The 26,388-nt window shown below is 51.8% G+C and overlaps 9 protein-coding genes across 9 annotated transcripts; 4 read left to right on the top strand and 5 right to left on the bottom strand.

Annotated features, from left to right (window-relative positions):
• Positions 1–124: 124 nt before the first annotated feature.
• Positions 125–1,718, bottom strand: K489DRAFT_317669 (uncharacterized protein; the record flags this gene model as incomplete). The annotated part of the gene is made up of 3 exons (XM_033601256.1): positions 125–430; positions 492–1,582; positions 1,643–1,718. 3 exons carry the CDS (start codon positions 1,716–1,718, stop codon positions 125–127), a joined length of 1,473 nt encoding a protein of 490 aa, XP_033460759.1.
• Positions 1,719–2,603: 885 nt separating this feature from the next.
• Positions 2,604–4,584, bottom strand: K489DRAFT_317438 (acetyl-CoA synthetase-like protein; the record flags this gene model as incomplete). The annotated part of the gene is made up of 2 exons (XM_033601238.1): positions 2,604–3,817; positions 3,882–4,584. 2 exons carry the CDS (start codon positions 4,582–4,584, stop codon positions 2,604–2,606), a joined length of 1,917 nt encoding a protein of 638 aa, XP_033460758.1.
• Positions 4,585–5,305: 721 nt separating this feature from the next.
• Positions 5,306–6,795, bottom strand: K489DRAFT_318532 (DAHP synthetase; the record flags this gene model as incomplete). Its single annotated transcript, XM_033601330.1, has 2 exons — positions 5,306–6,104; positions 6,158–6,795. 2 exons carry the CDS (start codon positions 6,793–6,795, stop codon positions 5,306–5,308), a joined length of 1,437 nt encoding a protein of 478 aa, XP_033460757.1.
• Positions 6,796–7,316: 521 nt separating this feature from the next.
• K489DRAFT_370040 (uncharacterized protein) lies at positions 7,317–8,025 on the top strand (the record flags this gene model as incomplete). The annotated part of the gene is made up of 4 exons (XM_033603098.1): positions 7,317–7,601; positions 7,665–7,751; positions 7,803–7,877; positions 7,939–8,025. 4 exons carry the CDS (start codon positions 7,317–7,319, stop codon positions 8,023–8,025), a joined length of 534 nt encoding a protein of 177 aa, XP_033460756.1.
• K489DRAFT_379708 (uncharacterized protein) lies at positions 7,964–11,631 on the bottom strand. Its single transcript, XM_033604721.1, has one exon. It carries the CDS (start codon positions 11,570–11,572, stop codon positions 8,081–8,083), a length of 3,492 nt encoding a protein of 1,163 aa, XP_033460755.1. The 5' UTR covers positions 11,573–11,631; the 3' UTR covers positions 7,964–8,080.
• A 435-nt stretch (positions 11,632–12,066) lies between these two features.
• K489DRAFT_388421 (L-lactate dehydrogenase) lies at positions 12,067–13,602 on the top strand (the record flags this gene model as incomplete). Its single annotated transcript, XM_033606416.1, has 2 exons — positions 12,067–12,082; positions 12,452–13,602. 2 exons carry the CDS (start codon positions 12,067–12,069, stop codon positions 13,600–13,602), a joined length of 1,167 nt encoding a protein of 388 aa, XP_033460754.1.
• Positions 13,603–13,711: 109 nt separating this feature from the next.
• K489DRAFT_205612 (DNA/RNA polymerase) lies at positions 13,712–15,961 on the bottom strand. Its single transcript, XM_033599617.1, has one exon. The coding sequence runs from the start codon at positions 15,811–15,813 to the stop codon at positions 13,822–13,824; it is 1,992 nt and encodes a 663-aa protein (XP_033460753.1). The 5' UTR covers positions 15,814–15,961; the 3' UTR covers positions 13,712–13,821.
• Positions 15,962–16,124: 163 nt separating this feature from the next.
• K489DRAFT_379705 (uncharacterized protein) lies at positions 16,125–18,795 on the top strand. Its single transcript, XM_033604720.1, has one exon. It carries the CDS (start codon positions 16,420–16,422, stop codon positions 18,589–18,591), a length of 2,172 nt encoding a protein of 723 aa, XP_033460752.1. The 5' UTR covers positions 16,125–16,419; the 3' UTR covers positions 18,592–18,795.
• A 214-nt stretch (positions 18,796–19,009) lies between these two features.
• K489DRAFT_400993 (alpha/beta-hydrolase) lies at positions 19,010–20,651 on the top strand. Its single transcript, XM_033607010.1, has 2 exons — positions 19,010–19,179; positions 19,245–20,651. The coding sequence occupies exon 2, from the start codon at positions 19,266–19,268 to the stop codon at positions 20,475–20,477; it is 1,212 nt and encodes a 403-aa protein (XP_033460751.1). The 5' UTR covers positions 19,010–19,179; positions 19,245–19,265; the 3' UTR covers positions 20,478–20,651.
• The last annotated feature ends 5,737 nt before the right edge of the window (positions 20,652–26,388 follow it).

The raw sequence follows: 26,388 nt of genomic DNA, 5'->3' as shown, positions 1-26,388 counted from the left end.
GTGGTAGTCACTGCTGAACATGATCTACGGTCTATGCGCGCGGCTCCCTATCGCGTCCGCATCTGCATGACCGAAGCCAGAAAGCCGAAACGATCTGGTCTAGGTGCTCTCATTTTTTCCTCGGTCAGTCCTTGCTCTCAGCGTCTTCGTCATCCTCAGACTTGACATGGAACGTCAAGCTTCCCGCTGGTCTGCCTTTCGCATCCTGCATCTGGATGTTGTATTTGCCGTTATTCCACAGATCCTTGATGGTAATTTCTCGGGTGCGGCCGAGTGATTCAATGTCGCCGATACGGACGAGAGTCGCTTCCAATAGCTCATCAAACCCTTCCTCGTTGCAGATCTCTCGGAAAGCATTCATCATCGGGACTGAGTCGGCCCTGACGCGAGCCTTGCTGTCGATGGTGAAAACGTTGATCGCATCATAGCTCTGAGAAAAAGGGTATGTTAGCGAAGCAATGTAAATTGAGCAGTTATCTCTTGATACGAACCTTGATGAAGTCTGCTCTTGTCATGATCTGTCTGGCTTTGTGAAGAGCAATTTCAGGCAAAATGTGCCCCTCCTCGGGATCATATGTCGACTCCATCTCCTTCTCGAGATCTACTAGCGCTTTGGCAAGCACACACGCTGCTGAGGCATATTTCTGATTTTCCATGACATCGTCATCCATGGGCATGCCAAGAATCCAACATTGATTCAGGAACCACGTTTTCTCGGTCTCGCAGATTTCATCTGCAGTTTTGAGCATGTCATCTGCTTTCGCAACCTTGCCAAGGAAGGCCAATCGACCACCGACTTTGTCGTAGACCTGCTCCAACAGTGATGGGTCAGGATCTTCGCCTAGATGCTTCAGACGGTAGGTTCGTAGTGCTGCCAGGGATCGTTTCTTGGAGAGGTCCAGGATCCTGATCACATTCATGCGCGTGGCGTACTGCTTCAGTCTCTCGTATATCCAGTAGTCGTCAGAATTGAATATGATAGTCACCAGGTTACTCGCCGCCCATTGCTCAGCCCGCTGCTGCAAAAGCTCGAGCAGATCGCGACCAGCTTCGTCGTCTCGAAGGAGATGCATTGCGTTCATGATCAAGACGAGAGGTCTTCCAACCGTCGCTCGTCGCTTCATGGCGACTTTTTCCAACTTATTGAATGCTCGTTCGACGTCGAGGAGTGCGTTGGCATCGCGTGGTCCGCGTATTGAGAATAGCGAGCCGATGTTGTCTTCATGGTATTCGAAATCCAGCGCCTTGCCGATGCGAATACGGAAGATCTCGGGATCAGAATGGGCATCGAACATGGCACAACCCTCTCCATCCAACTTTGCCATGGCGTCGAGTAGCATGCTAGACTTTCCAGTGCCCTTTTCCCCTACCAATAAATAGTACTGTCCTCGGATTTCGCCGGCAACAATGCCGTCCAGCAATGCTTGTTCTTCGCGTTGGACCCAGTGCTCACGGCGCTTGTCCTCGTCAACCAGCACTTTGCCGTACTTTGCCGTCTTCTGGCTGCCGGCGGCTGCCATTTCTAGTACAGGGTCACCAGGAGCAAAAGCATTTTCAATTTTGTTCAAGACCATCTGTTTATCTGCAATTGAACAATCAGCATAACAGCACTAGTCGTTACTCCCAATTGTCGCGCACATACAATATCGTGTATAACCATAGCCAATAGCTCCTAGTACCGCGACGGATGCAAGGGTCGTCAGCGCGGCCTCCAACATCTTGAATCCCGTAGGACGCCATGAGCCCTCATCTTCAGGCTCCTTGGGGTTTTTTCGCGGCTCGTCGTCCGATGCATTTCCTTGATCTGTCACTTGCGGCCCGATCGGAAATGAATAGCATCTTTGCTGTAAGGACTGTGATAGGAATTTGTTTTCTATGAAATGCGGTCGTGAAGTGTGCGCGCCATCAAGGCCAACGCGTGTTAGGGTCCGGAATCTTGATAAGGAGCGTAGGGAAAGCATTCTATCTCATCGACATGAGTGATTGCATCAGTGCCAAAATATTCATGTCATTCCAGCATGATTGAGAAATTGTCCAGGAGCGCGATGCTAGACGTAGATCGACGTGATGATGACTATACGTGTAGAGATCATGTTCTGTAGTGTGCCAAGCGATGTACCAAGTCTGTAGCACATACTTCTCCTGCGCTGCAGCCACGGCACTGTCACTCGAGGGAAGCCCGTGCTCATTGTGAACGACGTCAATCGATGGGCAAAGCACCACCGTCATAACATAAGAACAGCAACACCGCCAAAATCTGGTATTTGGTGCATATTTATCGCAGACTCTTACTTATGTCGTTGAGGCTATCAAGGTGACAGGAATTTGGAAGATTGAATCAACACAGGGCCGAACACACTACAATACTCGGTTCAGGGAACAATTCGCTGGCAAGGCCGTTGCTGCATGGCGATGCAACAAGTCATTCAAACAATCCCCACAATGATCACTCTCAAAAAGGTAGATATTTATCTGAAGGTATCTTACAGTAAAACACGTGTTCTTGCTGAAGTTTGCATTATAATTCATGCACTGTACAGCTACCGACACGTAACAAAGATTTTGGTATCGTCATGCGCGCAAAGGAAAACAACAGCATTAAATTATAGCCTTGCACCTCCTCCAACAAGCTTTTCCCAGTCGTTCTTGCCGAATCGGACATATCTGCTCTGGCCGGGAGGCAGCCAGAAAACCTCATCACCATCAGTTTTTGACGGATCGACGCCATCATTTCTTAAGTTCGCTTTTTGGTGCTTCATCGTGCCTGTGATCTCCATCTCCTTCAGCACTCGTAGGAAGAGGGGCACGGCGTATTTTGGCAATTTCTTCTGTACGTGAGTAGCAAGACTCGCGGCTGTTTGTTCATCTAGAGTCTTGCCATTACCGAGAGAAATGGCAGCACAGCCAGCTCGACCATCATGATTTGGAAGCTGGACGCCATAGACGTTGGCTTCGTGGAGAGCTGGGTGTACACCAAGAGCCTCGGCTACTTCAGCTGTGCTCACGTTCTCGCCTTTCCAGCGGAAAGTATCTCCAATACGATCAACAAACAGCCAATGACCATCCTGATCACGACGCTGCAAGTCACCGGTCCGGTAGAAGACGTCACCTTCTTTGAGCACATTTCGAAGAATTTTAGACGACGAGGCTTTGTCGTTGCCGTAGTAGCCCTGAAATCTCTCCTTGATGTTCTCGGGATCCAAAGGATATGTTAATTCGCCGACTTCGCCTCTCTCGACAACTTTGCAGAAACCGGTCTGCGGGTCGCGCCAAGGTTTGTCGGATTCCACATCGTACTTGAGCAGAACTTGGTTCCCACCGAAGAGGGCGGTCATCAACGAACCTCCACCACCAATCGCACCCTGACTGAAAGAATTGTTGCTCACAATACACGAAGCACCTGGGCCTTCTGTCGCGCCGTAGAATTCACTGACTGTCGGAATGTTGAAGCGCTCCTTAAATCTAGGCCACACATCTGGACGCATACCGTTACCAAAAGCTACTCTGAGAGAATGGGCCCGGTCATAAGGTGTTGGTGGCGTGTTGACCAAGTATCGACACATTTCGCCCACATACTGCATGACAGTCGCTTTCGTCTCGGTCAATTCCTTCATCTGAGTCCTGGCGGAGAATTTGGGCGAGATCACAAGTGCGCAGCCAGGTCCAAGCACTTGACAGGCGCCAAGCAAAGAGGCCGAGGAGTGGTAAAGAGGCATAGCTGTGTAGAATCGATCTTCGGCCTTGAGACCGTTCACTTTGGCAAAGAACCGACCAGAGGCAGCCTTGCCCCATGAGACGTTTGCTGCTTTGGGCAGACCTTTGAAGGAACATTCGTCAGCTGAGAACTTAGCAGCACAACTGTAGGGAGAATAGATCATTACCTGTTGTTCCAGATGTGTAGATGAGCATAGCGGGAGAGCTCAAGAGAGCCCCAGATCTGGCCTCATCAGATGCCCGGTATGGCTCTAACGATGCAATGCGAGACTCGGTATAGGAGTCGAGAATGTCCACTTCAGTTGCATGTCCTCGCTCATCGCCTGCCAATTCCTTGCGTGCGTCCTCGGTCAAGATTTCTTGAAGGTCTGAATCGATGATCAATAGTCGTGCCGATGCTGTTTTAACGCAATGGATGAATGCCACGTCTCGCAGGTTGCTATTGATGAAGGCTGGGACTGCGCCCAATGACCACAACGCAAACCAGATCCAGATGAATTGAGGTTTGTTTTTGAAGTCCATAGCCACCACCTCGTTCTTTTGTATCCGATGTGTGTCCTGCAACCATCTGGCATATTTGAGCACGGTCTTGTACCCTTCCGCGTATGTCCACTCTGTCTTTGCATATGGTTGAGAAGCATCCTTGGGTACGACAACGAATAGCCTTTTGGCGCTCTTGGGATTCCTGGCCAGCTCCTCGAAGTTGTAGAAATTGTTGATTCTATCCTGCTTTTCCAATTTGGCCAACGCTGCCTGATGACCAAGCATGGTCGATATTGACCATACATCCTTTGCAACCAGGAATTTAGCATTCAGATAGGCGAGCGAGGCTGCCGCCGCCGGCAGCGTCACAGCGAGTGGAACCGGCATCGTGGTGAGTGATTGGCGCAAATTCGTCAAGGGTTAATCAATCGCAAATGCAAGCATGCGACAGAGATTAATGAATTGGCCTCGAACGGGACTTTGAAGACCTCACAGGCGCATGAACATTTGGTGTCGCGCTTGTGGACATGGTTGCTGTCAACGAGCGACACGCCACCATCGACTCTACAATTGATAATCGAGCCTCGTATATGGCGATGCGTAACCGAGGCACAGACCATGAAAGCTCGTTCGCCTTCGTACTCGCGCAAAGAAGCTTTGCACTGGGCTGACCCGCCGGCACTTAGAATCGATAACAGCCGTTGGACAGATAAAAGCCTTGGGTTTCTTGGGGAAAAGCTCCGCCAAAATGTGGGGTCGTCGCACCTGCAATGCACATGCTGTCGGGCGGACGCCGGGCGGTGATAACCGCATGTCTCGCCCAGGCGATTTTGCGGGGACGAAGCGAGTCGCTTGGATGTTGCCCCAGGGAGGTTTAGATTTCCTGACTCGCTGCGGCGATGACGGCCGCAAATACACTGGTGTCGCTGCGGGACGCTACTACTGCATCCCTACGGATTTGACTGTCCTACCTACAGGGACGCAGTTGCAGACTAGACAATAATTTGGTGAACTTTGTCAATCGATTCCGTCATGAGAACCGAGTATTTATTTTCGTCTTAGTCGACCAGCGACCAACCACTCGTTTCATCCGAGTCAATGCACTCCTCTAGGGGACCGTATTCCCGCCACGATGCTCTCCTGCCACGAGGAACGCTAGTTCGAGCGCCTGCTTCTCATTCAGCCGTGGGTCGCAGAACGTTTCATATCGCTCGCTCAAGTCAGCGTCCTGGATCCCTTGACTGCCTCCGGTACATTCGGTCACAGCATCTCCTGTCAACTCAAGATGAACGCCTCCGAGTACGGATTGGCATCGGTGATGTATCTTGATCGCGGCACTCAATTCGGCAAAGATCGCCGCAAAGGATCGGGTCTTGATACCGTCAGAGGTAGATCTGGTGTTTCCGTGCATCGGGTCGCATTGCCATACAACAATGTGGCCGCTCTTGCGGACAACCTCGATGTGTCGAGGTAGCAACTCCTCTACCTTGTCTTTTCCATATCGAGTGATCAATGTGATTTTACCAACCTCCCTCCGCGGGTTGATCAGGTCAAGCAGTTGGAGGAGGTCTTCCGCTGAGGTTGTTGGTCCGACTTTGATTCCTATCGGGTTTTCGATTCCACGCAGATACTCGATATGGGCATGGTCTGGTTGCCGTGTGCGATCGCCAACCCATATAAAGTGTGCGCTCGTATTGTAGTAGCCTGTCGTGGCCTTTGACTCACCACTGCCATTGTCCGGTTTTGCATCGCTGGCAGTGTTCGGAACGCTTCTATTTGCGGGATGTCGGAGTTTACGTGTGAGGCTTTCCTCATATGGGAGAGAGAGTCCCTCGTGGCTCGTGAAGAGGTCGACGGTTTCTAATTGTCCTGAGGTGTCGGCTCCGATGGTTTTCATGAAGTTCAAGCTGCCATCTGTCAGTGACGACGGTCCGCAATATCTCAGTATGTCCAAACTGACCTCTCTCTGATACTATTGACAATTGTGGTGTACTTCTTCTGCACTACGGGGTCCTCGACGTGTCCAAGGCCCCAGTCGAGTGGATTGTGTAGATCAGCGATTCCGGAAGACAGCTGTGCACGCAAATAGTTGTACGTAGCTACCGAGTGGAAGTATGCTTGAACGAGGCGATTGGGATCAATGGCCCTCTGGTTCAGGTCGTATCCATTCAGAATATCACCTCGAAAGCTGGGCACATCTCTGCCCTCGACTTTCTCCGTTGGTGAACTGCGAGGTTTGGCGTATTGGCCAGCCATACGAGCGATGCGTACCACAGGCTTGTTCGTTCCCCATATCAGAACCAGTGACATCTGAAGAAGTAGTTTGATCTTTGAGTCGATCATATCGTCTTGACAGTATGCGAATAGCTCTGCACAGTCGCCACCTTGCAAGAGGAACGCCTTCCCAAGAGCGACCTGCTCGAGAGATTTGCGCAGCTTCCATATCTCATGGGGTGTGACAATCGGGGGTAGTGTCTTCAGCTTCTGCAAGGACTTGTCGAGTGCTGCCTGGTCTTCATACTCGACGAGTTGCTTTATGGGTTTTGATCGCCAGGAAGCTGGATGCCATTCTGGCTGCTCTGACTTGGCGTCCGACATGTTGTAGATTTAAGTTGCACCGATTGCGACCAGTGTTTTTGTGGGTGCTGTGACACCAAAACGTAACCATCTACTTGAAGACCTAGGTAGGTGTAAAAGTCTCAAAGTTTGCAAAAGGCCGACTACCCAAAAATTCACACGAAACACGCAAAAACAGAAGTTCTACTGCGACACGAAAGCCACAACACAATCATATCGACTATAAAAGAAGCCACGACGGCAATTCCTCAACCGAAAGGAAAAGAAATGGATGCAACTGCGTCTGCTATAGACATTCTGCAATAAAGTAGCTCCCACGACGGCCGTTGACAGAGGTGCACCTGGGCATTGGGGTTGATTATTAGGGTCACGACAACCCTATGTACGTCACATGCTGCCATGGGTCGCACCTGTTTCGGATGGCAACGCGACCTCTTAAGTTCACAGGCATTCGGGATATTGTAGTTACCTAGGTACCTAGGTATGCACCAGCATAAGTCCTGAATTGCACAGAAGCTACGTCGAGGAAAGAAACATACAGAATGGCGGAACCACAGCCATCGAATGTCAAGGAAGGCAGTGACCAGCCTGATGTCCTACCCGCCAATGCGGAAGACCGCAAAGCCGCGCAAGCTATGTCATCACTAGATGTACGAGGTGACGACGACGGTAATGCGCCGAAGAAGGAAGCCGATCTGAAGGCTTTAGGAGAAGCTTTAAAGAGTCTGGACGTGAACCAGGCGCAGCAGAAGCGTACGGAGATCGCCAAGAAGGAGGAAGCACCTAAGAAGGTGATCAAGGTCGACCCAACAGACGTATCCCTACTGGTAAGATGAAACCAATGTGGCATCTCGTGTGGGTGAGTCACTGCTAAACTTTCTCGTTCACAGGCTGAACAGCTTGATCTCTCGAAGACCAAAGCTACAGACCTGCTACGAGCTCATGATGCGGACGTGGTGAAGGCTCTAACGGCCTGGGTGAAGGCGGCATGAGCGGACGACCCTTTCAAATGACTCATGAGCACGCAGGTGTGGTCAAAGAGTAGGCTCTGCGTTAACGATGACCAATATCAAGATCGATCACATTTTGGCGGAGGCCCGCCGGTATGACTTTACCATGATCACGCCTATTATACCCTCGACTCATACCGTACTTGACTGCCAGTGTTTCCAAGGCAAATTTTCTGGCGCTATGCCCACAAATTTACAACTGAAAAAGCAGAAAGATGCTTTCCCGCCGAGACGTCAGTAATCTGAATTATCGTTCATCATTATCATTCATCGTCAATGCTATGCTTCCTTATATCTCAAGCACCACCATTCCAGAAAGTCAGGCGTCTGCCTCGACCTAACTTGTCGGTCCCCTGCATGTCCAGTTTTTGGATGCGATTAGCGGGAGCTGTTTGCTGTACCAGTGAAGAGGGCTCAGCCAAGTACGCGGGAGTGCTTGGCGACCAAGGTTCATTCTCGTTGTCGTCACGATAGCCCGATGGAGTCTCCATGTCGAAAATTTTATCGACTTCGGGCTCAGGTGTGCTGCACTTCATGGACAATCGGCTGAGTGTGCTGCGTCCAAGGCTACTCTTGCGATCACGAACAATGTTTCCACCTACGACCACCAGCGCCGAAGGCTCCATACTCTTGCGCCTGCGCTTGCCTGCCCTCGGGACTTCGTCTACGTCTACCGCGTAGGATTCGTCATGTTCATCCAGACGTGTGCCGTCGGCATCGCAATCAGAAACCCATCGACTATTCACGCAAAAAAGCTCGACTCCGTTGCCTGACTCTGCCACCTCCTTGTTGTGAAGTCGAAGACGCTGTAGTGTAGTGGGCGAACCGTCCTTGAAGACGACGTGCGTGATCTTGCTGCTCCAAATCTTGGTCGTCCTGGCACCCAATCGCTGTAATAGCGCAACAAAGCTGGACGACGCAGATGCGCCCTCGTTGGTAAACACCTCTACCAGAGCGAATACGCCCCTCAGGGGAGCCGAAGGGTGCGGTGTCATGGAAACAAATCCTGGTGTCATTGCAGGTGCTTTGAGCGGTGTCTTGGTCGGTGTCCGTGAGCCTTGCATTGTGGAAGTTCGCATGACTTGCTCACGCATTGACATAGGCTTGCGCGCACTTGCAGGCCGCTGTGCGGGTTTCTGAACCGGGCTCCGAAATCGTGAAGCTGGCATTGCGGTTCTAGAATAGTCGTCAAAGTTTCTCTTTCGAGACTCGATGCTGTGCACCTCATCTGTGCTCTCATCTGCTGTAGGCGTCTTTGCGGTGGGCGTCTTAGGCATACTAGTCTGTCGATTGTAAGAACTGGTCGCGACTTGGCGTCTTGCTCTGACAGGAGTGATACACAGGCCAGCCATTAGATCCTGTGATGGAATCGCAGAGAGACGGACTTTCGGTCCTTCTGTCTTGCACGCTCTGACAAGCTTACGGCCTGTTGGTGTCTTGGCTTTGGGGGTTCGCCTTGTCGAATTACAGTCAATTCGAGGAGAAGCGGGTTGGGATTGAAAGTGCTTTGTCGGTGTTGCGACAGCGCGCGCTTCATCTAGCCAAGATCCCATCACTTGAGGTGAACCCTCAGCACTGTGTAAGCCGTCGGAAGTTTTCGGTCGGCTGTTGGCCTGGGTAGCCATCGGGCGGCTGGCAGAGGGCATTGATTTGCGGCGAGAGGAAATTGTCGACATTGCGAAATGCGGCTTGGGTACTGAAAATGTGAACTGAAAATTGCTAGACCACAGGTCAGGAAGTCGGTTGCTGAAGGGAGTAGCCTCAACACTGGACGTAGCATTCTCGTGCTCATGACCTTCGCCAAAGGTTGGTTCGTGCACCGATTGCTCTTCGATGGTACTAGAAGCCACGGAGTCGATGAATTGCGAAGTCTCAGACAGTGCTCCTGCATCGATGAATTCGCTGAAATGTACAGTCGCATCCATGGACTGACGTGCGCTTTCCACGTGCTTCTTGTGCGAGGAAGGTCGAAAAGTCGACGAGGTTGGTGTTTGCGTATCCAGACAGATCGAGTGCTCAATTGTGCTTGAATCGTCAGTCTGGCCGATTGGGCCCATCATCACATCCTGGGTCGCTTCGCCAGATGGCGACAAAGTTGAAACACACATTTCCGAATTTTGCTCTAAATTATTCCAGACTAGCGTTTGTAGTGCCGGGTCGTTGACCGTCAATGCCACAGGCTGCGAGACTGGAACAATCGATTGCTCTGGAGACTCAACAGGACTGACTACAGGAGCTGTCTTTTCCAATTCGATATAATCTTCAACATCCTCGGAGAGAGACAGATCTTCAACCGCAAGCCCTTGAGGAGAAGTGATTGCCTCGTCGTCCGACTTGCGCGCACCCTGGGTAGGAGAAAGGTCTTCCGCGGCCTCGATAGACACGATGCTGGAATCAGCTGTGTCCTGCGAATCCGCATAGTCTTCGTCATGCTGTTGTGATGGGTGTACCTCACTCAGATCGAATTCGTATATGACCTCGCTCGGTTCGTTCACCGCAGCAATGCTCTGATCCAGATCGTCCTCTGTGATAGGCTTGTCCTCGACCGCATGCTCGATGTCTGGCATCTCTGGTAGTGCTTCCAGCTGCCTGAAAACCATGGCCCGATCACGCGCGCGAGCGACAGTCATCGACTGAGCAGAATCGAATTCGAATCGGTCATTCTTTGCGTATGGTCGCTGTGTCTTTGGTGTTCGAAGCTGGCCATCGAATACTCGGAAGCGTCGTACTGGTGTCCGCAGCCGACTTGTGCTTTGAACATGCGTAATATCTGCAGCTGGCTGGTGGGGCGTACAACGCTTCATAGGTGTTGTCGGCCCACAAAGTTCGTCGATCGAAGTGTCAAGGTCGTAATCTGCTCCCACGTCATTCAGTTCCGTCGGAAGAACCAGACGAGCTTCAATTACGTGGTTTGCCGGCTCTCCTGTGAAATCGACTGCCTTACTGTCTGCGTCTGCGTCCTGCGAAGCTGACCCCAGCAAAGCATTCTCGAATGTCTCGTCTCGCCCAGCTTTGGCCTTCCTGGGTCTCTTAGCTCTGAGGATAGGTGATTGGCACAACGATCCAGATTCTAACAGACTGTCTGCATTCTCATCCGAAAATGCCCTTTTGCGAGTCACTCTCTTCGCCACCTCTGTAGACCCATTATCGATCGCTTTAGATTTCCCTGCCGTCGAAGTCGATTTGGTGGTCTTTGAAACTTTTGTTGTCACTCTTGAGACCTGCGTGATCTTTTTGGGTGACAAGGGTCTGGATTTCTCTTTCGCTACTGTGGCTCTGGTTGATCTGGTCGCTCGTGTAGCGCGAGTTGCCTTTGCAGGTTGCACATCATCTGCCAGAGGATCATCCACAGCTGCTGCCGTTGCCTCCTTGATTTGCTTGGTGGTGTCCTTTGTAGTCTTCGCAGCAGCACTGAGTTTCGTACTGGCTCTATTCTGTGACCGGGCTGGTGCCTTTTTGGGCGCGCTGTTGCCGTCTGCTTCCTTCTTTGCACGCGATGTGGTCCTTCGCGAGGTCTCTGCGATGCCCTCTTCTATGGCGTGCACTGCCTCAGTTTTCTCTTCCTCGGGTATGACGCCCCGTTGCTTTGTCCTGGTCGCTTTTGATTTCTCTGTTGGTTTGACGGGCTTTTCCTCGTCGCAAGTGTCCTGTTTCTTTGTTCGGCTCGCTTTCGCCTTTTCCACTGGTGCTTTCACGGACGCCTTGCGAACTGGCTTCTTTCGCAGGGAAAGTTCGCTCTCAACGGCGACGTCGGGCACCGATCGCGCACCGCCTCTTGTCGAAACCATGTTGTACAGCTGTTTGGGTGAGATAATTGTTGTGGACTCCGCATATACTTCCGTGACTTACTTCCGCAAAAGACTATATGAGCGATGTTTGTTTATGTTTACACGAGGCTCCGCGGGTATCTAGGCTGGTGTCCCAAAGCGGTAAGAACGCACGAGTCATGTATGGGGAAGGCTAAGCTTGAGGCGAAACAACATTCATCACGTGCGCGTCCCGTTTCACGGACACGTTCATGGCTGCAGCAGACACAACAACCTCGGAAGTTCGCCGTCTGCACGATGAGATCATGTTGAGGCGCATGTAGATGATTGATCCGCTGGATACACTATAAAATGCAACTCACGCGGGCTCTCGTCAACGGATTCTCCAGATACCCGAGTGCGTTGCACTTTATCGTCTTCAGCAGTTCAAATGAATTGATAAAGGTGCAGCGTGTGATTGACTGACCGAGGCAATTGAAATGTATGTGAAGTCCATTGATGCTGTTAGAGGGGATATGGTCCAGCATGTTTGTCATGTCAATGGACAATCGACCTTCTAGATCCGCCCCTACGAGGGTTCGAGGCGCCTTTTGACCCCGAGAGGTGCCTATCTACCGATAAAGTTTCGCCTGGACAGATGGGGAGCGGAAAAATCGCGGCTGGTGATGGTGGTAGTTAATGCTCTACTCTGTGTATTTCCCGAATCCCGAGGTACCATAATCCATATAAGCTGTCTCTGATATATCGTGACGACCAGCGCAGATACCACTTTGCTTTTCTCGTCAGTCCTGAGAAAACAGCTCCTACGCCTAATATTGTACATAGATTAGAGCGTTACGACGTCTTGCTCTTACTGAAAGCTTTCATCTCCCGCAGCATCGTTAAATATGGTGGGACCAGCAAAACACGATTTGCGATGCCTCACGATTGATGAGCTCGAGCGGCACGCCGCAGATATCATGGACAAGCAGACTCGCGATTACTACAACGAAGGCGCTGATTCCGGTTCGACGCTGCGAGAGAATCTTGACGCTTACAAGAAATATCGCATCCGTCCTCGGGTGCTCCGGGATGTATCGTTGATCGACACGAGTGTGGACATTTTTGGCCACAAGAACAGCATTCCTGTAGGCGTAGCACCTACTGCTATGCAGTGCATGGCCCACCCCGATGGAGAGATCGGCACCGCACGCGCCTGTAAGAAACGCAACATTGCCATGGGACTTTCAAGTTTCGCGACAAATACTGTGGAGAATGTTGCTCAAGCCAGCGATGGGATTCCTAATGTGCTGCAATTATATTTGTTTGAGAACAAAGACCATAGCCGGAAAATAATTCGGCGCGCAAAGGATGCCGGATTCAAGGCAGTCTTTCTGACCGTGGACACACCGTACCTGGGCCGCCGGAATGCGGAGATACGAAACCAATTCAAGATGCCGCCACATCTCCAGATCGCAAACTTTGTCGCGGAATCAGGAAGTGGTGCTGCAGTACCTGGTCATCATGATGGCGAGAAGTGGGTCTCGCCCTCTGGCAAGATCACTTTCCACAGTCATGCTGCGAATCCAACTTTGAGCTGGGAGAAAGATATCGAATGGTTGAAGCAGGAGTGCCATCCTGAACTTCAGGTTTGGGTCAAGGGCGTCGCTACGAGCGAGGATGCACTTCTCGCAGTTCACCATGGAGTGGATGGCATTGTCGTGTCGAATCATGGCGGGCGACAGCTGAACGGTGCTCTCGCAACGCTTGATGCTCTGCCCGAGGTCGTTGAGGCTGTGCAGGGCAAGATTCCAGTCCATGTCGATGGAGGAATCAGGCACGGTACTGATGTCTTCAAGGCACTCGCGCTGGGCGCTGACTTTGTTTGGATTGGGCGACCTGTCCTATGGGGCTTAGCATACGGCGGACAGGCAGGCGTTGAGCTTTGCCTGCAGCTCCTGACCGACGAGTTCAAGCTCTCCATGGGTCTGGCCGGAGTAACGAAGGTCAAGGATATCACGAAGGACTATCTGGTCAAGATCGATAAGAGTGGCTTCATTTCGCGCCTATAATCGGGTGGAACACTGTTTTGCTTATTTTTGATTCCAAGTCTGCCTATGCGAATCACGTTTCGTAGGAAATGCGGGTCAAGTCATCTCTAAGCGTTGAACGATGCGAGCGCAGACATGCAGGAAATGAAGAATGGCCGTAGAAGTCGTGTACACCATAATTTGTGTCGTTCACATATCGGGTTCGGGCGTCCCGTGGACCTGACTGCTGCAAGTACAGGATCAAGAGAAAAAGGCACTCTTCGGCTTTTTCGTCATGCTAGACTCACTAGACTTGTGTGTGGAAGAGCTTGTTGGTCTACCGCGCTTCTTCTTGTTCAAGCCGGCGTTCGTTGTTGGAATGCTTGAGGTGAGGGACTGCGGAGGATCCTGAACGATTTCTCTGATGGTCCGTCTCGATAGGCAGGTATCAATGTGCTGATTGAAGGTCAACTCACAAGCCGGTTGAGCGATGCTACATATAGGACAGTCCCATCGTTCCGGAACCTGGTCATTTGAGCTTGCCTCATTCGTACGAGCTGCTGCAGCTTCTGTTTCAAGTAGCGAGCGCCATGCGAAGCCATTTGCGTATCTTTGGTAGTCGGCGTTATTTGAACCTTCCCCTTCTTCTTTGGCAGACTCCTCATAAGCTTGCGAGAGGCGCAGTGTCTCATCCATCTCATCCTGTAATTCTTGTCGTGCAGCGTCTTCAAATTCGCTGTCAGGCCATTTCTGCCAGCCATCCTCGCCCACCTCGATTCTACGATTCGAGTCTCCTTTGAGCTCGCCAGCTTGTCGAGATCTTCCGAAGAAATCCGTTGTGCTCTTCTTTGTGGAGACCAGATGTGTGCATCGCAGACCCATCAATCGAAGTTTCATATCGGGCATTTCTTTCTTCAGCTTTTGGAGCATAGGTAAACTGTAATTGTAAAGATCGTCGGCCGTGTAAACGGCCTTAGGAGGCTGAACTTGTCGTGTGAAGACTTCGTACGTGTGCAACTTGATCTTCAGCACCAATGTTCTACCCTTGAATTGTGTTCTTTCCAAATCTTTTTCCAGCTCATTGGCATTTCGTTTGAGTTTTTGTAGAAGCTCGTTGAAGTCTGATATGTCATGGAACGTGCTCTCAGTCCCTACACTCTTGCGCTCGAATTCCTCCGCGGGTCGCACATCTGTACGTCCGAGTCCAAGATAAACGCTCACGAGGAACTTGAAAGCTTTTTCTCCAAAGAGTCGATTGATGTATTGTCGTTGTGTATATATATCACCACATGTCTTGACCCCAATGGCGTCTAGTTCACGCTCCCAGACTCGTCCGATGCCATTTACTTTGCGAGTTGGTAGATCTCGCATGAATGCCATGATGGATGAGCGATCAGCAGGCAAGCGAAATTGTCCATTAGGTTTGTTTTGGTTCGAGCATATCTTCGCCAGCTTCGCATTGGCTGCAATGCCAGCTGAGACTGTGATTTTGGTTTCCTCGAATACCTGCTGGCGCATTTGCTGGACAACCGCTTCCGCGTCCATGTTGTGATCCTCACAGTATCGTGTGATATTTAAGTAAGCTTCGTCTATACTAGCACTCTCGAAGCGAGGGTCATACTGCTCCAAGACTGCGCGAACTTCCTTGGCCTTTGCTGTATACTTCTCAAAGTTCAAGGGCAAATGTATGAGTTGCGGGCATAGCTTGTCAGCGACGAATCCGGCCATGCCGCTCCTACAGCCATATTTTCTCGCAACATAGTTGCATGTGGTGAGCACTCCAACACCAACAGCGAACGGAAGATCCTTGAGCTCGGGCCTATCCAGTTCCTCTACAGAAGCGTAGAATGCATCGCAATCGATGTGCAAGATCACCTGAGAAAGGTCTCGACTGCATTCGGATTCAGTTATACAATCGTCCGCTTTCTTTTGCTCGCCCTTCAGACCGCCTTGCGCCTCGATACGCTCAAGCTCGCGTTTCTTCGCTAGAATCCGGTTGATCTTCACCGTCAAGTTTTTGTCCTTGTTCTCTTCGTTGGTGAAGAATCTACTGCCCTTGGAAGCTTCGTAAATTATCTCGCTTACCTGCCGAAAGTTCACACCATTTTGACCTGCCTTGGATAGACTCGGACCCAAGAGCGAGTGTTTCAGACTGCGATGTTCTTGTGATGATGACGATCCATTTGGCCCATCCGGCACTTCTGGCTTCGACACAGAAGAGGCTTCGCCGGCATCCGGTTGACATATGACCATGTTGCCATCGTCATTCAGCTTCGCTCTGCTGGAAGGGTGCGACCACTAACGGTTGCGTCACGATCGCCGAAAGTCTTGTTCAAGGACTGTAGGGAGCCGGTTGACAGCGCATGGTTGGACACGGGTAGTGATGAATACTCGAGTTACCCTAACTCGATAACTCGAGTATTCATCATACCTACACGTGAAGTGGTTCTTCTGCGCGTCAGGTGTCAGGCGCGCTAAAGCACGAGCCGTTCCGGGATCGGGCACATCGGTTCAACTCAGTCGCCCGGCTAACCCTGGAATGGTCGATTATCAACATGGGGCTGCAGACGAGGGCGCCTGTGAATCAACAACCACTCGCTCACAAACCATCGGCCCTTAACTTGTGTGGTCTCCCCTGGAAAATACAGGATATTCAGCCGACACAGCGCATGCGAAAGCGACAAGTAGCGATCGCTGCAGATACGACGACATAAATTCGAGCAGACGAATACCGAGCTCGAGCCTCCCGCCGTTCACATGCAAGTGGTGTCGTAGACCCTGCAGCACAACATTACCATACGCCCTTCACAGCCTGCATCCACCAGATGATGCTGTTGATCTGACGGCTGACGCTCGGTCATGTCGTCCGATCGTGTCAACCCTCGACCTCTCAGGCCGGTGCTCGCCTCGAACAGGACCGCTCGATCGCCCTTGGCCCCGCGTGTCGCCGTCAAAGCGGGACCGACGGCTACACCTTCTTCCGCAACACCAAGAGCTTTGACAAGGACGTCCATAACAGCACCGCGGGCGAACAAGACGACAGATGATGCTCCTGCCAAGGAGAGCAATGGCAGTGGTAACATCACACCTCGCTCAGGAGTGCGAAAGTCGAGGGCTGAGAGCTCGCATGACTCTCCCATTCAAGATGATGGACAATCGGGAACATGGCCAAGGTCTGCAGCACCGCCCGCTTTGGCACCTTCGGATCGTAATGGAGGTGTAGGTGGTCCTGTTCTTGGAAGACCCAAGGTCAGCAAGTCATTAAGTGTTGTTGGCGACAGTTCAACGAGGGGAGCACAATCTGCAATGGTTTATCGTCCCTATACGACACCTGATGCTATGACTCCAGGTTCTGGCGATGGTTTTGAGAGTCGTTTCTTCCACGCAAGCGACATGTTGAAGCAGGAACCAGCACCGAAACGGCCGGAGCCAAAGAAGGTGCCAACTTTTTTCTACGCGGATGGACAAGAGGATGTCACGACAGTATCGATACCTGTGCCACCGCCAAGGTCTCCGTCACCTATAAATCCTGCTGTGGTTGAGTCGCGGCCTTCTGCGCCATGGATGCGCTCTGAGCCGGTGCCCAGCACGGTCAAAACCACGCCGGTATTGTCGCCGACGCTCAGTTCGCTGGCAGCAGGATCACCGTTCTTCACACCGATGTCATCTTCACATTTGCAGCCCCGCTCGCCTTCGCCAAGCAAAGAGAACATACATTTGTCCTACAGGAAAGGTGCTTCACAAATCTTTGGGACACGACCACTATCGCGACCCACTACGGCTTCCATCATGGAAAGTGCTAGTCTGACGGTTCATGATGGTACGGCGCGACCAAGATCATCACCGAAGCATCGCAAATCTGGTAGCCTTTCTTCTATCGATTCTGGAAATTCTCATCAGTCTCGAAGGCGTTCTGCCACCGCTGTTGATTTAGCCACTCTCGCATCGAATCTGCCGCTGGAGCCAACTGCAGTCGCTCCCACCCAGATGCCAGTAGTCCCGACCATTTTACCTACAATTGATACGTCTCTAGCAATGTCGTCACGCGCGATTTCTCCTCCACTAGACGGCGCGCTCAGCCCTACGAAATTCGGATCATCCGAGCTTGCAGCAGACGCACGACGGGAGAGGAAAGTGCTTGACCTCGAAATTTCCAACAGCTCCTTGCTGGCCATTAACGCAAGCTTGGAACGAGAAGTGCGGCGACAGAGAGCTGAATTGAAAAGGTACCGGCGATTGTCCCGTGCGGGCCACTTCCCGCTTTCATCAGGAGAGCATTCAGCACGGCATTCGGATGGCTTAGACACTTTGGATGAAGAGTTGAGCGAAGGGCCGGAAGCATTCAATTTGTCGGCTGGAATGACGCATCTGCAGGACGATTTCACCGACTCGGATGAGGACGAAGGCAGCGTACTCAGTGGAGGAGACACAGTATTAACCGAAATGCAATCTGGAAGACATCAAGATCGCCTAGCTAAAGATGAACTTCGCCTGCGGCTCGACTTGCAGCGTCACAAAGAATTGCTTGTCCAAAGCCAAGGCATGAATCAGAGCCTGAAACGATGCATGTATGCCACTGAGGAGATGATCAAGGATGGCAGACGTGCTCTGCAATATCACGTCCGTGTCTCAGACATCAAGCTCGGCGGCCGAATTCTCACCGGACATGAAGAGGATGACGATGCGGAGAGAGAACAGATTGAAGTCGAAGACGATTATGATTTAGATGTCACAGATGTCACCGAAGGCGATCAAGGTGCGATGGAAAGTGCTCAAGACTTGCTTGACGTTTGGACCGGCCTCGGCCGTCCGAGGCTACATGGCAGTGAAGGATCTGGCGATCGTGACTCTGGTATCGAGGTCGATAAACCATTCGCACGAGCATCAGCTGGGCTTCACTCGGACGTGTCAATACCTCGCAACGACTCTGGCAGACCACCCGAGATTGATCATATCCAGGAAGTCACTGCCGTCCATTTCACTGCCAAAGCATCCCCTGAAGTTTCAAATGAAGCATCTGGAGTACCATGAGGTGATCACTCGAATGCCAGATTCGCGGGAGCCATGGCCCAAAGGCTACTCTCTAGCCTTTCAATACCAAAGCTGGATTTTTATTGTTGTTCGTTGCATTGTGATTAGCTTTTGCCACTTATTGCATCGAGATACCCTTACAGGATAGATTTTACTTACCCTCTCTTATGATACCATAACCTAAGAACTTTACAGTCGACGTCCTGGGAACCCGACCGTTAAAATGTGTCCAGTTGCCACTTACTGCACTGCTAGATGTTTATTATACATATTTGCAGACTCCTCGTTGAGCGCTCTTTTGCTCCTTCAGCTTGGGTCTGGAGCGGACCCTTGCTTTCGTACCACGATTTTAGCGTCATCCATAGCCGAACTAAATCATGACATTTCGAGTCGAAATCGACGATAATTCGTCTCTGTTGAATTTAAATATCTATGAGCACAGGGCATTTCGATGCTTGCATGCAGCGAGCCGCCTTTCGTCAAGTTTGGAGATAAAGTCGATTATTTTACAGTGAAATCGCGTGGCAAGCCCTCTCCCAGAAGCCTTGACTCGACAGCAAGATACCCGACACCCAGGAGACTGTTTAAGTAAGTTCCATGGCTTGCCTGAGCACCCAAGATGGAGAACAACATATTGACCTTCTCTGAAACAGTCATTTACTTCCGAAGCGGCTATGGAGTCCCTCATTGAGCATACCCGTTTTTGGGATCGAGCACTTTACATCGCCACCGGATCTCTAGCAGCAATTTCCATATTTTCGATAGTCTACAGCTCACGTCCAACAATACCGAGAAAATACCAGGGACCCATTCGTCGGCCCATAGCCGCGATCGACAACCATCCTTATCATCATGAAGCCATTCCAGGGGGCCGTGATGTGAACACGCCCTATGGCCGTACCCGGGTCTACGAATGGGGTCCCGAGCATGGCCGCAAAGTCCTGTTCGTGCACGGTATCAGCACACCCTGCATCTCGATGGCGGCATTGGCAGCAAGATTGGCCCGCCAAGGTTGTCGTGTGATGCTTTTCGACCTTTACGGAAGAGGCTACTCAGATGCTCCAGATCCGCGGGTGTACCGTCAAGACACTGGACTTTACAGCGCCCAAATATTATCGGCATTGGCTACTTCGCGGGTTGACTGGATGGCCGGTTTCACTCTCGTAGGCTACTCATTAGGCGGCGGCATTGCTGCAGCGTTCACGTATCATTATCCGGCTCTTGTAGACTCACTGGTCTTGATCGCGCCGAGCGGCGTCATGCGACCCAGCCGTATCAGCTGGAGTAGCAAGGTGCTATATGGAGGACTCTTACCCGACTGGTTGGTCTTTCCACTCGTGGCGTACCGTATCAGAGGAGGGGTTGACGTGCCCACGCTACGTGCGCCGAAGAACTCCGGCGGGAAGAAGGGTCTTGACGTTGCAGACGCTGCCAGAGAAGAGGTTCCTGGAGGTCGGGTGTATGACGATGATTCAGACAACAAGGCGGCTCTGTTCGAAAATCGACCTCCACTGGACCTGAATGCTAGTGTGATTTGGCAAACAACATCACATCCTGGCTTCGTTCCCGCTTTCGTCTCGAGCATTCGATATGCACCTATCCACGATGAATACGAGAGATGGCAGGTGATTGGCAAGCGCTGTGAAATGCAGCGTGCCGAGGAGGATCAACCAGCCGAGTCGAGGGGTTTACTGGAAGGCAGAGTGCTGGTGTTGCTAGGCGCGCAAGATAAGGTGACACTCGCGGATGAGACCATTGAGGATGCTACTGCTGCGTTTGGACGAGGGAACGTCACCATCCAGGTTCTTGATGGCGGGCATGATCTACCGTCAGCGAACAGCGATGCTTGTATGCAGGCGATCATGGAGCACTGGGAAGGGATCTAGATGTGCGTGTCCAATACGCCGCCGAGTCGTAAATATTGCATCAGAATTCAGCATACGTAAATAGTACATTGAGCGACATGCCATAGATCACCGGAGCTCTGTACCACGAATATGGTGCCTCGACAATTGGTCAGCTTCGGAAGTTTGTTCAACTTGGATCAAGCTTGGTCCACTGGGAGCACGTGACAACTTGTGTCCAACGAATCATTCGAGTGTGCCTTGCGGCGGTTGTGATGCTCTATCCCTTCCAGTGAGGTTGGTTGGTGTCACTCATTTCGGAATCACGATGTGTGCCATGTTTCCGCTCCGCTCTGCTATCGCAACGTAACGCTGTCCGGCAGTGACGTTGTAGTTATCGCCAAGCATGATGGCTGACATGGCAATCAGATCATCGATCGTTCAGAAGTCATCGTTTGTTAGTGTTGGGACGAGATCCGCATGTATAGTGCAAGGTCAGTGCGATCAAGCTATCGAGACTTTGTCCAGCCACCAAGATATATTGGTGAAACAAGGCTAGGTAGCTACTACCAAACGCAGTGTCAAGACGTTAACGAGGAGGAGGATGTGATGATTCATATGTAGGAGGACCTGTCTGGGTCATTATTACGTTCGCACAGTAACAAAGAGCCTTCGTGATGATGATGATGCGAAATTCGCAGAGATCCCGCGCAATCAAGGATGGTCAAAGTGCCAGTGCGCGGATCAAGCTATGACTGCGGCCACGAGCCTCTGCCATGGCAACACTATGTCAGAGTCATCATTCGAACGGTTTTCCAACAGTCACCCGCCTTGAACAACCCGGCAATTGATGGAATTAGCTTCAATATTGCCGACGAAAGCCCATGGAATAGACACTTGAATTTTCATCGTTTGGCCGAACCGAGGCCATGATACTTCAATAGATGCAACATGTAACCAGCAAGAGCGGAGTGGATATGTCGGGGCTAAGTGGTCCCGCAGAATCCACCACGCCGCGCAAGACTACACGAATCGAGGCCGCTCCGACGTACAGAGCAAAACCTTATACTAGGTCCTTCACGTTCCTTGTTGAGGCGTATGAAGACCAGACGAAAATATCTTCTCTGTTGGCTTGGCATCTATACATGTCGAATAAAGACAGAAAATGGAAAGGCCAGGGTGAGGACTCCATAGTGTGGACTTCACACCGACATCAGTAATTTTGGGTCAACGAGGCTAGTGGTGCTTGCATCCGACCGTGACGCGACCTTGACTATGTAATTGCCTACGTGGAAATACATCGATGACACTGGCCATCAGTTGCTCTGACATGCTTCGAGCCCGTCTTAGAGGTCTCGTTACCTGCACGACCTAGTAATGATGGCTACGCGCTCTCTCCGTTTGTAGAGCAAGTCACTATCAAAACCCGATCATGTCGTTGTGTACTCGGCTCATGATGAACGATTGGTAGAGAAGCACATTGTTGCTCTGCGAGCACGAACTGTGTGTGCCTTCCAAGGTTCCTAGGCACTGCAACTTCCCCAAAACGTTAAGCGCATCGGCATGGACTCCGTGGCTTGGCATGACTACCTAGGACAAATTCGGCCAGTCAACTGGACATCCCTACTTCCAAGCGGTCACGAAATGCCGTTCGTGCATCAATCACTAAAACTTAAAAGATTGGCGCGGGACGGCAAACATCGCTTCCACGTTTCTGAGTCCGAAAAGCGAGCTTGTCATTGAGGATGTCATGGTGGATCTGGGCGCGGCTAGAGAGGCCTGCGTGTTATCCGGAAGTCTTGCTTCTGCTGTTCCGCATCCGAGGACTGGTCGAGAAGAGGCTCGGATGTATCGTGCATGAATAGTTCAATTCGGACCACTAGAACGGTCCGAGCGAACGGTGTGAGACTATGAAGGTTCTGCACAAATGGGCTCGCCGATCAGAGTGGAGTAGCGACGTGGACGACACGATGGAATTTACTGTCTCTTGGGTCGGCCATTTCCTGCACCAGGTGCTGATGTTGCCCCGTCATGTAGTTGACAGGGAGGATGTTGCAATCACATATCACAACCGTGGCGGAGATTGTACGCCGCGCACGGAAGGGATGATATAACATGCCTGAAGCGCACAAGCCGGGCTGCGCCCAGCCATGTTATGCAAGGTAATACGAATCTACGATTTGCGGCAATTCCAGACTCCGCCAACCCCCCGTGTTGACCAGCAGGGACGATGCACGCACGCGACACAGAGAGCATGCTACGCGTGCTGCAGCAGGATCTGCGTGTTTCTCATCTACAGCAGCGCTCGTTAGTCGTGATTTTGGCTTTCGCTTAGTCGTGTTCTGGCGCGTTAAATTGCTTCGAGGGTTGGTGTGCTCGATAGGGCTGTCCGATTTGTGTGCAATCTTTTGAGGCGCCCATTGGCGGTCCAACTCAATGGACCAGGACAGGAGTTGGACGCCTCGTTACGGACCCTGCTCATGGTCAGCGGGAATTTAGATTGTCATTGTGGAAGAAAGCATTTTGCCGCCGACGAAAATGGGCTTGAGATACAAAGCGACGGTGTAACAACACGTAATTTCTGTCTTGCGTCGAATTTGCCGACGCCGTCGTGAATAGTGGGTCTGGGCTCTACTCCCAAACCGTGCGAGCACGCGCTTTGGAGCAGCACACCACGTGAAGCCTGTTGAACTCTTTCACTGCACCATGTGTAAAGTATAACCCCAAATGGCTCGGTGCAACAAGCTGTCTCGTTCATACAAGCGCAATCATCCAATCATCACAGGCTATCGAGGTGATCTTCTGTATCATGATGCGAGCGCCAGATTGCATGTTGAATGGAATCTCCTCCTGTCGGATTTGCGTGGTACGGATATCCAGTTGCCTTCCGCATGCAATCGAGCGAGGAAGGAAGAGAGCGCACTTAGGAGCCAATCATCTCGATGCGGAACGTATCCAGTAGGGATGGGGGACAAGAATTGTTGCCGACGGCGCCTGATGACACCCTGGGTAAACTCGAACGCGTCTCACAAGTCACGACAGCGCGTTCGGTTCACTAAAGTGTGTGCATGAGGGGAGGCGAAATACAGGCACCCGTGGAAGTTTGTTCACGATCCTGCAATGTTCGCCAAATGCTTGCTAGTCCGCAGCTGCTAATCGTGCATTGACGGACGACGATGTGGTTGCTACTGTACCATAAGCTCGGGTGGGGGCAATCGGTTGGAAAATTCAAACATGACGTTGCTGGGCATCGAAGATCCCCTTGAGTCTATAGGCATGATGTTTGATTTCCTGCGCAGTGTAAGCTGGAATGCTGTGCGAGTAAATTTCTGGCAGCAGAAGAAATATCAATCTGACCCGTCGTCGCAACATGGGTGGTCCCGGTACAAGAGACGATGAATGATGAGCCACTGTGAGGCATTGGCCACCGAGGTGCGCTATGAGCTGCAGCACTGCAACCGCAACAGGTCGGCAAAATATACTTCTCCTAGCGATGTTAAGACCTGCATGATGTGAGCAGCTTCCAGGATTTCCAGATCATCCTACAGCACAGGGCTCGCCGTGAGAAATCGATATGTCGCTAGATCGAGCATGATGACCAGGACGCAGCTCCAACCGAGCCGTCCACAGATTGCGCAGCAGAGAGGCCGCCGCGGTCGGATATGCCCGCCATTGGCCCGCATGTCGATGCTAATGACAATTTGTGGTGATCATCATATCCATGCCAATAAAATGTCATGTGAGGAGACGCGACCGAACGAGCAAGTGTAGTGCACGCATGAACACGACACGACGACGCGACAGAAGCCGGCACGGCGCAAAACGCCGCCAGTGTCTACTGGTTCGGAACAGCTTGAGGAATGGCTGGTGGACATTTGAGCAGGCTGGCTGTGTGAGCTGGCAGATGCATGCAGGCGAAGACGCGCTAATCCTTATGGGGACAGCGATGGCAGTGCCGCCGAAGGATTGAGGGCGTGGCCAAGCTTCCTTGCTTCATGCTTCAGACGTGAGAATGGAGCGATGATACCATGATAATGTTGTAGGCTGGAGTGAGTCCACTCATGAGAGGAGCAGGTGAGCTCCCGAACCGAAAGAGCGACCAGAAGCAGCGCTCCGATGGAAGATACATACGCTTTGGATCTGCCATCGCGTCACCCAAGCACGGCTCTGCATTGCGGCATGGGGCGACGGTGGTGTGATTCATCGGGCATGATCAGTAATAATCACTAAGGAAGGCTCTGCATGATGCCGTATAAGCTCCCCGACGATGTCACTGGCTCGGACATGACGACTGGTGCTCGCCTGATCGTCTCGAGCGAGTCCAGCCCGACTTGCAGCCGATGATAATCATACAGGACACGTACATAATGATAACCAGGATCTCATGAGATGGAAAAAGTCAAACACGCCTCTCACCGGGCGCGTCAGCCAGAGAAAAGGCCAAGCGGCAGCAATGGTGCAGCTCACTTGCGTCCGGGGCTCCACCCTCCGCATACGCTCAAGACCAATCGTGGCCTGCTGCTGGAGCTACAGGCGAGAAATGATGAGGCACAGCGCGTCTCACACGCAGGACCAATTCCGATCGTCTATCGCCATACATGATGCAAACAGGAATGAATTGTGCCTAGGCTCAGTGTGGACCAGTAGGTGTGACAAACGGCACCGTCACTGAGGGCATCCACCACCACTATCATCATCATTGTCATCATCCGAATGAGGCACGGTAAGGAGTATCCATGGATGCTTCCGCGATGGGGACGAAAAGGTACCCACAATACGCAGGTCGATCGGGGTGGGTACCTGGGGTATCTCCCATCCCAAAAGGTGGCCCGTTGTTGCTGCAGATTATTACCACCGAGCAGCGGTAGCCCACACTCTCTCCTGTGTTGCACCAATACCAATATTACTCCCGAAAGCCAGTCTCGCGGCAAATGAGATCTATGTAATGAGATGCAGTTAAATTGGCATTAAACCTCAAGACATAGATCAAAGAAATTTCCGAAGACACCCAAGGATATGCATGTAGGGAGAGGCCCGACGATGATGATAATAATCATCAGATGGGAGGAATGCTGATGAAGGATGCAGTGAGAGAGGTACATACAACACGTACAGTACTGGATGTACTACCATCGTATAGGATTGCTGGAGAGGAGGAGAGGGTAATTGGATAACAGTGGGCAGTTCCTATCTTCGTCGGGCGGGCCGGAAACATCCTTGTGCGTCTTAGTCTACCCCTTCCTCTGCATCCGGACTGCCGTAGCCTACAGCCCGCAGTACCAACTTTCTCTCACGGACCTGGGCAAGCAGCAAGCAGCAAGCTCGCTCGTACGCTTGCACACCTGCACACCTGCACGCACTCTCCACCACCCAGTAGTTGGTGTGGGCAGCCTCGAAATCTCACACACTACTGTCCTCGATCATCCCTCGCGGACGCTCTCGAGCACTTCCCCATCATCTCTCAACCTCTGTTTCCTCCTCCTTATCCTCTACCTCCTCCCTCTCGTCCGTCCGCCGGGTGCAATGGACTGTTAATTGAAACCGGAGCAGCATTCGCCAGAGACCGTCCGTCTTTGTCCCGCAGAAGGCACTCGCTCCCGTCCCACTCCTGGTTCTCGCACGGCCTTCACCTCTCGTCACTCGGCTCCCTCTCAACGGTATCGTCACCGACGCAGCGTCTTTTCAATCCTGAGACATTGCCCGGCCAGCACGCAGACCACTCCTCCTTCACACTTACTCTCTCTCCCTCTCACCCGCCAACTCTGTCCGTCGAACCATTGTAAAGGTCGAACTCTCCTCTTCGTTGATCGTAGAGCCTCTCGACATTCGCCTGACAATCACCTTCCCGAATCCTCGTCCGCCTACCTCACCCAACGGATCAATATCCATCTATCGAATCGTGGCCATCCCGCAGTCGACAATTGTTTTGGGCTGCTCGCAATCTGACCGCATG

This window comes from Dissoconium aciculare (genome assembly GCF_010015565.1).
Source record: "Dissoconium aciculare CBS 342.82 unplaced genomic scaffold K489scaffold_5, whole genome shotgun sequence".
NCBI classification, from domain to species: Eukaryota; Fungi; Ascomycota; class Dothideomycetes; order Mycosphaerellales; family Dissoconiaceae; genus Dissoconium; species Dissoconium aciculare.
Note: the sequence above shows the minus strand (reverse complement) of the source record. Positions and strands in the feature narration are given on the sequence as shown.